Here is a 10,549-nt window from a genome sequence, read left to right as displayed (position 1 = left end):
GGGGAGGGCACATAAACCCCCACCCTCCCCCCCCCCCCCTGCCAGGGGCAGGGACACCTTCCACTAGACCAGGCTGGGGTCTAGATCGCGCCCTGTGACAGTCATCATCGTGCCCTCAGAGGTCCCAAGAGGGGGGTCCAGGTGGCTGCCGTGCGACATGTTTTGGTGACTTCAGTAAAGCCACGCAGTCTACAAGCTGGGCTGAGATCCGAGGATGCCTGGCCCTAGGCATCCTGGAAAACCATGCAGGCCTCCAGCAAAGATACAGCAGCTAAAGGCAGGAATTGCGTGCGCCAAGGGGAGCAGAAAAGTCAGGATGTGTTCCTGCCTAGACTGAAAACCCAGGCTCTGCCCACCAGGTCAGATGGAAACCCCGTTTCTGTTGCGGACTCTAACCGCACCTTCTCGTTTTCCTTCTCCAAAGTGGTCCCCAGTGCTGCCACTGTCATCATCGTGGTGTGCGTGGGCTTCCTGGCACTCATGGTGATCCTCGGCATCCTGCGCATCCACTCCCTGCACCGGCGGGGAGCGGGGCAAGAGGTCCCTGGGGCTGCGGAAGAGGGGCACACCGGCACCGGGGGCAAAGAGGGCGACATGTTCTGGGACGACTCGGCCCTCACCATCATCGTGAACCCCATGGAGGTGAGGGGCAGGCACGGCGGCTGGGGCTGCTGGGTGGGCGCCTGGGTGGCCAGATCCTTCCGCTTACCTCCCCGTGTCCCATCTCCCAGTCCTACCAGAGCTGCCAGGAGAGAGCGGCGGAAAGCAGGGAGGGCAGAGCTGGTGAATGCTTGGAGGATGAAGAGGACAGCACCGACTCGGAGACCCCCGACTCGCCGGACAGCAATGACGTAGGTGACCGACACATCATCGGCAAAGGCGACGGCCCTCACCGCTACTAGGAGCTTTAACACACCACTCCAGTGGATCCCCCCAAAACATATGGCTGGAAGGAGGAGGTGTCTTACTTTTAGCTTCTTCCTTCCCCCACCGTGTACACACGCGCTCCTCCCTCATTTCCCATTTCCGCCTCCCATGTTGTCTTCTGCCACGCTCATGGTGGACATTCCCCACTTCCTGACCCCACCTCCCTGGAAGCACTTGTGGTGGCACAGTTCAGATTGCAAGGAGGAAGGAGGGGCTTGGAAAGAAGGAGGAGCCAGCCACAGGGCTCAGAGCGGGGTCTCTCACCCCCCTCCCCAGATATATATATATATTGTATATTTTTTCAATGTTGTCGTTTGAGGTTTACTCTTGTTTCATGCAAAAAAAACAACAACAACAAAAAAAATCCCCCACTGCAGCTTGTGTCGCTTTGTAAAACCCTCGATACTCCTCAACGAAATGAACGAAGAAGGCTGAGGAAACAAAAGTGGATTTTAAAATAAATGGATTTCAAATAAACTCTTTGGGGCTTCTGCAGTTTTTCGTTACAGTCAGGGAGCCTCTACCGTGAGGCTGGAGGTTGCCCAGAGCGTCCCTTTACCAGAAGGACTGCCCTGTCCCGGGGAAGGGTTAGAGTTTTTAGCGTGCGGGTTGGAACGCATCACCCCGACCCTAACCCCCGCCCGCCTTTTGGAGAACCAGAATACGCTTTGTAAACACTGTGTAGCCTTCCCCAGAGCATGGAGGGGGCTAGGAACCCCCAGAGAGAGAAGGAGAGAAGGCATCCCAGCCTGTCACGGGCAGGCGTAACGCCCGCAGCAAACTGAGTTCTTGATTGCAGAAAGAAAATAAGGCTCTTCCCATACCCTCGGTGTATCATCCCCAGGAAAAGACCAAATCCTCAGCATCATCCATAGTTTCACCTGATCTGCTTTCTTTACCAGCATAAAAGAGTATTTTTCACACCAGAGGTTCCAGCTTGTAGCAGAACAGTCCCAGCACTTCTGAGGGAAGGAGGTGTCCTCCTCCTTCTGTTGGGAACGGAGGGGATGGGAACACAACAGACGTTGGCAACGCAGGGCTACGAGCCCAGTAGCACGAGCTGTTAGGGCAGTGCTTCACAGCAGGTCGTGCTTCTTCCCTGGCTCTGATTATTCCGACCCCGCAAGTTGTAAAGAGGCTGCCTGACACGCCTTAGGGCAACGGCTGCAAGGTGTTAAGTCCCAAAGGCAGATTCTGCAACAGGACACGTGCTGGCAGCCAAGGGTGAGAAAGGCTGGAAGGCAGCACAGTTCCGCGAGCATGGGAGAGCCCCCGGGAGCAGGAAAGGTCTCAGCACAAGATCTCAGCTTGCTGCACTTCCCTCGGACAACTCAGCTCTGGCCTGTCTTCATGTCCAGCTGCGCCCACATACGGTGGTCACTGGCTCCAGAAGAAGTGACCATGCTGAGGCTGTCTGGGATACTCTTACGCCTCCTCCTTTGTCTCCTTCCCAGTAAATTCCATGCCCTTGTTTCATACGGGGAGCTTACAGCAGGCACTGTCAAACCAGTGCCCTGGTATCTTGAAGCACTGGAATTATTCAAGTCTCCAGAAAGAAGAAAGGCTACACTGGGCATAATGGAGCCAAAAAACGTGGCACAAAACAGGCTTATGTAGTGAGAATGCTACGCCTGACCCAGTTCTGGTACGTGATGAAAAGCACCACCTCTCGGAGCACGGAAAAAGGCCGAGCCTCAGGAGGATGAGGTTGCTGTACCTCTGCAGCAGCCTTCGCCAGGTGCTGCGGTGTGCTCACAAGGTAGAAGAGGCCAAATGTACGATGAGTTCATAGGTAGCCATCATGATAGCCGTGTTCGGAATCTGGCGGATCAAGTGAGCCAGGAGCCCTCGGTACAAAGCCAAGGGTCCCTCTTCACGGACCACGAGCTGCACAGTCTGTATAAAGGAACGGTATCGTGACCCTTCTTCTCGCAACCGTGTCCGAACGACCTCTGGAGAGACAAAAAGGAAAGCGGTGTTTAGCGGAGTGATCCTACAGGCCCGGCCCGGCCCGGCCAGGGGAACAGAAGCAAGGAGAGAGGACCCACTCACCGTGTGGGTACGCAATGCACGAAGCACACGTTTTGGAGACGGCAGCAGCTCCCATCAGCCCAAAGAAATCGCGGCTGTTGGGCGACAGCGTGAGTGGTGGGGAAAGGGAATGACGGCTGTTCCTCAGCTGCTGTTTCAGTGCTTCATAGATGACAAAGTGTATGATGGTCTCCGACACTCCAGCGTAGGAGGCAGTGATGCCCCGGTAAAACCCGCGGAGGCCCTCAGCGTGGTACACGCGCATGGCGCACTGGAGAGCATTGCTGGCCGTCTCACCCTTCGCCCTGTCAAGAGGAAGGAGGGTTAGAACGCCAAATGCTGTTGTGAACACTGTAGGGCTCTTACCCAGCATGCCTTGAAGAGCTGTGTCCTGCTGGCAAGTCACAGACCCCCACCCCACCCCCCAAACCAGCCCTGACCCGACACGGAGCGGCTCTGCGCTGCCAGCCTGCCTTACCTGGCTTCCAGCTGCATCCTGGTTTTCACTAACCAGATGGGGTTGGTGAGTGTGGCAGAGGCAACGCCTGGAGAACAGAAGAGGAACACAGCCATGAGACCAGGATCACACTGACAGTTTGTGAAGAGGTGCTGATCTAGCAGCTCGCCGAATTCTGCTTGGCGAGCTGCAGGCATCTGCAATCTGAGAATCACCTTGAGCTCCGGTGGGAGGACAGACATTTAGGGCAGACTATTTAATTCTCCTCCTCCCCCATTCCAGCCTTTCTCTGGTGGTAATTAGCTTCCCTGACTCCAACATAAACCTGCTACAGGCCCTGGTGTTACAGAGAGGCAGGGAACAACGGGCTAAACTTCCAAGAGTGATCAGTTGTGCTAGAGAACCAGGATATATCAAGAGAAATGATTCTGAGAGTGGTCTAAATTGCACACTGCCTTCCCCTCTCACAGAGGAACGGAGCTCTTTTCCTGACAGCAGCTGAAGGGGTAAAGACTAGATCCATGACTTGAAGAGATGAGCCTAAAGAACGAGAGAACATTCTGGTTGGCCGAGGAACTCACTGCCCCGTGTGTGGAAGGAGAAAACTTCCAAAGACAGCAGAACTCATGGGAGGAGCACTGGGGAAGGAATGAAACCCGTTTACACTTAGAGACAGAAGGGCACCTGGGCTCTGGTTTGAGACAGAAGATGCTTACCTGCACAGGCTGCTGACAGCATGTGTACTTTCTTGGACTCTGGTACAAGCACAGCATTAAGCCTCTCCTTAACACCTGAGTAGGCAGCAAAATAAATAGCCCTGCTTGGAAAGAAATACAGGGGAGGTTACAGCTCACTTAGAAGAAGCGGAGGCAGCACTGCTGTGAAGTCTCACTCCAACTTTTCTTATTCCCAGCACAGGTTTGTCTGTGCTGACATCAGGCAGCATTTATAGTAGGCGCACAGCAACCATCTGGTCCTACAACTATGATCCGAAGGTTCAGAAAACGTCTGTGCGATCGTGTCCTGTGGCACAATAAGCGCAAGGCCCAGGCTGCTTTCAGAATGTGGGGTAATAGGTGCCATGGAGGCCCTTTAAGAAGTGTACAGCATGAGCTGTGCTCAGGGAGCAGTACTCACCGCGAAGGAGCAACCCCAACAAGGTTTGGGCCTAGACCTCGGAACAGGGATCGCACGCCTTCCTTCTCAAGGATGGCCCTACGGAGGGAACCAACGGAGACATCAGCAAATAACTAATCATAGAGTCACAGAGTGGTTTGGGTTGGAAGGGACCTTACAGACCATCCAGTTCCAACCCCCCTGCCATGGGCAGGGACACCTTCCACTAGACCAGGTTGCTCCAAACCTCATCCAGCCTGGCCTTGGACACTTCCAGGGATGGGGCATCCACAGCTTCTCTGGGCAACCTGTCCCAGTGCCTCCCCACCCTCTCCAGGAAGAATTTCTCCCTGATATCCAATCGAATCCTCCCCACTTTCAATTTAAACCCGTTGCCCCTTGTCCTGTCACTACAGGCCCTTGTAAAAAGTCCCCCCCCAGCTTCCTTGTAGCCCCTTCAGGCACTGGAAGGGGCTATAAGGTCTCCCCGGAGCCTTCTCTTCTCCAGGCTGAACACCCCCAACTCTCCCAGCCTGTCCCCATGGCAGAGGGGCTCCAGCCCTCGGAGCATCTCCGCGGCCTCCTCTGGACTCACTCCAACCAGTTGATATCCTTCTGATGTTGAGGGCTCTAAGCTAGGGACTCTCCTGTTCCTCCTCCTTCTTCATTCTCCTGTACTTCTTGTAGCATCCCCTCCTCACCTCTCATGTTATCCTTTTTCTACCCTACTCCCATTTTCTCTCCATCCACTTCTCCTCTCTCTTTCAGTCATTGCTTCCTGTTCTTGCTGACACCATCACTCTGGGTCTGATCAAACCCGCTGGCTGAGAAACTTCTCACAGTCCCAAAAGCTGCCTTGCAATCTCAGGAGTTCAAAGCACAGATTAGCTGTGAGAAACACATGTCCCTATGCTGTGATGAAACCTCCTACTGCTCTTGCAGTTTTCAGAGCCTCAGTTCGAATGCTACTTCTCCCTCTCCCCGTCCCCCGCCCCACCCTGACGGCCAAACCTCCACCCCCCAGGTGCTGACGTGCACACTGGCCTATCCTCCTCACCTCAGCAACTTGAGCACTCCAGGAGATGGTGGGGTAGGGTTCATCAGCCGCACACTCATGCCCGGCAGCTGTATCTCGGAGAGGCACAGAGGTCGCAGTGCCAGTTGGGATGACTGCAGACGTGTCTTCACCACTTCCAGGGGACAGGTCAGGATGGCTCCAGCTGTGCCACCACATCTAGGGCATAACAGAACATATAAGAATGACCCCTGTGCAGGAACAGGGCAATAATTCTGACCCTGCTTGTCCACAGTCTCTCCCCTCTAGGAGAGGAGGTTAGGTCCCCCAGCCTGCGTCACACGTGACCTCCTGCTCTGACACTGATTAACGCGATAACGGCTTAGCTTGGGACATCTTCTGGCAGCCTCCCTCCGAAACCTCACTCAGTATTTGAGACAAACAGTCCCAAGTCCACAGGGACTCGGCAGTCCCTCAGCTCAAAGCTGCTGATCTTTGCATTCGGAATTTCCCAGAGCAAACACTGCTGCTGCCCAACCTCGCTGCAATGCCTCCTGCTGAGCTCACCAGGCACCGTGCCTCACACCTCCCCACAGCAGCATTGGCTCAGAGGGGTAGCACAGAACGCTCCCACCCCTCCGCCTGACCGTGTCTTCAACCCAAAACCCGTTCAGGCCCTCATTGGCAAGGCCCTGTAAGCAAAACCTATATTTCCTGCCAACAGCCAGGCTCACCCCCAACCTGACTCGGTTAATCAAAGAGGACCCTGACCTTGAGCAGAGAGAAGGTATTTTTGGAAGTCACGAACCATCACCATCCATCAGTCAAGTCGTACCTCAGTACCGCTGAAAGGACACGTATCCCCTTTGTCCCTTTCTGCCACCCAGGGACAAGTCAGAACGAGACGTTCCGTTCTTCTGCCCCTTCAGATCCTCTGACTGACAGCTCTGCTCTAGAGGATGCTCAGTACCTGAGAGACTGTTTGGAGATGAATCTGCACAGAACAACCGTGCAAGAGCCTTTGAGGAAAACACAGTTGTGCCTATCTGCTACAGCCAAACTCGCATCATTTCACAAGAAATGAAGACTTAAAAACTCACCCTGCTCTAATGAAAGAAAAGCCAACCAAAGAACAAGCTGTCGGGGAAGAATCAAGTGTATCAACAGAATGACAGACGATGGTGCAGGAAAGCGAATGGCTGGCATTCTGACGCATTATTTTGAAAAAATCTGTACAGCTCAGCGCACACATACATTGCTCTCACAGCCTTTGCTCCTGGGGCTTCATTTATTACGGCCTGCGTGTTAGGGAAATGAAAATTTAAAAAAAAAGGATGCCTGTTGCAGTGAAATCCGAGAGTTGAAGATCTGGCAGCCAGAAGGTTATGCAGCTAGTGATGCCAGCAACTAGTTACGCTACTCCACTATACCCCTGCGGCTCTGTCAAGCCCTTTGCAGAGCTACGCAGTGGTGATGACTTGCCGAGCAGCCCATCAGCAGCAATTTCCCTCAGGAGATGAGAGGAGTGGTAGGAATCTGGGACAAGGTGGAACCTGACCAAAGAACTTAAAGTCGTGCTCAGAAGACAACACAAAGCAAAGCAGTGGAGCTCCTGGCTCAGGTTCTCCGGATGGACAAGCTGATCAAGCATGGACACCAAGACAGCCTACACGGTGCTCCAGGAGCGGCATGAGGCAGGGACCCCTTTTACAAAAGCTACGTTGATTCTTCCCATGCAGACCATATTCATTCAGGGGTCCAGCAGTCCTCTTCTTTACCATAGTTGCTACTAATTTGCCTGATACAAGATCCAGACTTACAGGCCTGTTGTTTTCTTGCCCCAAAGTGTAGTTTCCAGTCCAGGAGATTGACTACAGTGGTGACAAATAAAGATGTATCTGAATTACAAACAGAGCGGTTTCATCGCCTTATCTAAAAGGTGAGCAAACAACTACAACAGGACAAGAGTTAGAGAAGCCATTGCTTGGTATCCTAAAGATTTTTCTCTCTAACAGTGCATAAGGAGGCACAACTTTATGTAATGTTTTCATAATATCTCGTTTCTTCAGGAAGTCCCTACCTGAGCATGGTCAGGATATGAATTTGAACCCACACCTCCAGTAGATACAAGTTCCTGAGCTCATGTTCCTCAAGCTACTGATATGTATAGATAAAAGACAAGATTTAAGGAGAAAAAAAAAAAATAGAGTTAAAGAAATTGTTACTCCTTAGCATGGTGTTCACTTAATCAGCAGACAGAGAGTTGGAGGTGAAGGGGGATCTCTGAGCCACTATGGCTCAATGGTGAGACTAAGGATGATTTTTCCGGGAACAAACACTGACTGAACAAAGCTAAGGAAATAGGGTGTACCAGTTTTTTGAAAACTGTAAGAAATCTCAACTGTGATGTCTCATCATGCACCACATGATACAGCTGCTCACAACGTATGAAAGGCACAGGTCTCCAAAATTCTTCCGTTTCAGGAGAAATGGAAAATTACATTCTCTTGTCACAGAGGGATGGATTACTCTGCAGCCCAATGAAGGCAAAATTGAACAAAATCGAGATGGAACAAACATTTTCAAATCAGCAGGCATAAAACACCTCAGGCCATGGGTATTAAAAATAGCTGGTTGAGGAAACTTTATACCTACAGATGTAAATGCTCATGAAATGTTAGGGAACTGGGGAACTTTAGCCTAGTGTAAATGCTCATGAAATGTTAGGGAGCTGGGGAAATACATTAGCCTATAAGAGTTCCAATGTCTACCAGGACTACAAAAAAGTGTGTTTGTAATAATTTATGCTGCTAAGGTTGTATGGTTATATGACCTGAGATTCGTGCCAGAAGAGAATTACGGAATCAGATCACTACAGACTTAAAAGACACTTTGTACTAATCAAAGTGTGGTGAGGAAGGCTATCTATATATATTTTTTTAAAATGGAACTTAACAAACAAAAGTTGGATTCACAAAAGCAACTACAAATATGTAACATAATTCAGTTTTTGTAACATAATTCAGTTTTTCAAAAAGTGAGCTTGATATCTCACAAAACCCCCACACTCAGAGCCTTAGTGCACTGTCTATAGAATAAATGCTAAATGGATTAAAATCAGACCACAAAATCTCAAAGAGAAGGAAAAAAAAATTTTTTTTTTTCCCTGCCTTGAAACCACTTGTTCAGTGAAGAATCAAACAGCAGTGGTCTAGGAAAATCACTTCCAGGCTGGACCTAACAATTTTCAGTTTCTCCACCAACAAACAGGACATTTCACTTCTGATAAAATCCACAGGTGACAAAGATTGTCACAGCACTGAGCAAAGCTGCAAGGACTGGCAAATAACTAAACGAACATGTGGAACCCAGCAGTCACCAAGGGTCCTCATGCTGTGCTTAAACAGACTGGTTTGACACAACCCAAGCCCTAAAGTCCTAACTCTAGAAGCAGGGAAGAAAGGAATTCTTCCAAAATATGATGAAGAGCACTCATCAGGAGTTGACAACCAGCACAACACTGTACTCCCAGAGCAAAGCAGTGGCAAAAAGAGCTAAGTGAAGAAGACGGGTAGTTTTACCTTAGAAAATGGTACTTGCCTCTAGAACTTTCTTTCACATTTTAAAAGGAAAACTGGCAAGTTTGAGGTGGCAGAAAAAGTGGATTAGTTGAGAGAAATATAAAAACCACTGTGAACATTTCTCAATTATCTTAAAAGGGTATGAGAACAGGCGCAGAGGTGCCAAGGTTTACTGATAATTCACATTTTAGCCCTTACCTTACTTAGGCTAGCCAAAAATTTAGATGACTCGCAGATCTCCATTTAAACCCAGCAATGCTAGGTCAGGCAATCTGCAGTTAAGCTAGGACTCTGCCTAGGACACCTACGGAAGAACAGGAGAAATACTCATCTCCAGAAAACCCTCCCAGGTTATCTGCAATTTTCAGCTCAGGGATTTCCTCAGCCAGAAATGCTGCATTGCTTTCAAACAGCCTTCGACACATTCTTTTTCATCACTCTTTAAGACTGCTTTCTGGACACGTAAAAAGCTTTTACCCTCTAATACCCTGCGGCCAGGAGTCCCACAGTTTAACTGCACACTGTGTTAAGAGCTATGTTTTTGCATTAGTTCTGAACAACACTCTCCTGAGTTCAGTCTGATGGTCCCCAGTTCTCCTACTAGAAGATAAAGTGAACAACTGTTCCTTCATCAATGAGATCTCGTTTCATTAGGTAAAACAAAAGTATGAACTATACACTGCAGCAGTAACCTGAACTTCTTCATCTCCTATTCACCTTGCTCATCTCTTGGGTTTTAATTGCAGTTCAAGAATTACTGCCTAATGGGCGAGGTCAGGATACAGACTGCCAACTCCCACTTGCTACGACTCCTGTCGCTAGCCAAACTCCTGTAGTTTTTCAGGAACAAAAGTGAAAAATGGGGAAAAACTTAAGAAGAAAGCTAACAAATATGGAAAAAAAATATTCAGAAAGGCTAGGATGCACTGACTATATAGTTCAAAGGATAAATTAATAAATAGCATATATAAATAGCACTGGGAACTGAGCAGGCAAGTACATACAAGCCCAGATCAACACAGCACAGCAACTGCATTAGCTGCAGAAAGCTGGAAATGTATTAATTCAGAGCAATTAAATCACGGGCTTTATTGCACATGATATACTGCAGACCTCATTCTGATGCAGATTCCAACGGGCTGGCTGAACTTGGAAACGGGTTGGGCGGCTGCCGAGGCCAGAGTTCCGCAGTTACTCCAAGTCTGGAGAAGCACAGCACCTTCTGCTTTAGGACATCATAAACTTAAAGATGGCTGTTTTGAGACTTAAATGATAAACGTTTTTGAAGAGAGGAAAGGTGAAACACTGCGCAAGAAGGGAATTGCTCAGGGGCACGCTGGGAATTCCGAGGCCCTGCTGGGATCCACACTCCCAACACTTCACTCGGCAGAATCAGCCGCACTATTTGAAGTCCGAGAGGAC

The 10,549-nt window shown here is 50.0% G+C and overlaps 2 protein-coding genes across 2 annotated transcripts in view; one reads left to right on the top strand and one right to left on the bottom strand.

Moving 5' to 3' along the window:
• Positions 1 to 902, top strand: part of CLSTN3 (calsyntenin 3) — a gene marked incomplete at its 5' end in the record, with an annotated part of 7,090 nt that extends 6,188 nt beyond the window's left edge. Inside the window, 2 exons of the mRNA XM_010155454.1 lie at positions 425 to 642; positions 732 to 902. Coding sequence (XP_010153756.1) covers positions 425 to 642; positions 732 to 902 — 389 coding nt within the window. The remainder of the gene's footprint in view (positions 1 to 424; positions 643 to 731) is intronic.
• A 1,777-nt stretch (positions 903 to 2,679) lies between these two features.
• Positions 2,680 to 6,540, bottom strand: LOC104512469 (solute carrier family 25 member 33-like; the record flags this gene model as incomplete). Its single annotated transcript, XM_010155453.1, has 7 exons — positions 2,680 to 2,879; positions 2,980 to 3,263; positions 3,437 to 3,503; positions 4,132 to 4,232; positions 4,553 to 4,630; positions 5,589 to 5,765; positions 6,517 to 6,540. Coding segments are annotated over 7 exons (931 nt in total), but the record flags the coding sequence as incomplete, so codon positions are not given.
• Positions 6,541 to 10,549: the final 4,009 nt, after the last annotated feature.

This window comes from Eurypyga helias, unplaced genomic scaffold (genome assembly GCF_000690775.1).
Source record: "Eurypyga helias isolate BGI_N326 unplaced genomic scaffold, ASM69077v1 scaffold34697, whole genome shotgun sequence".
Taxonomy (NCBI): domain Eukaryota; kingdom Metazoa; phylum Chordata; class Aves; order Eurypygiformes; family Eurypygidae; genus Eurypyga; species Eurypyga helias.
This window is presented reverse-complemented; position numbering and strand designations above follow the sequence as displayed.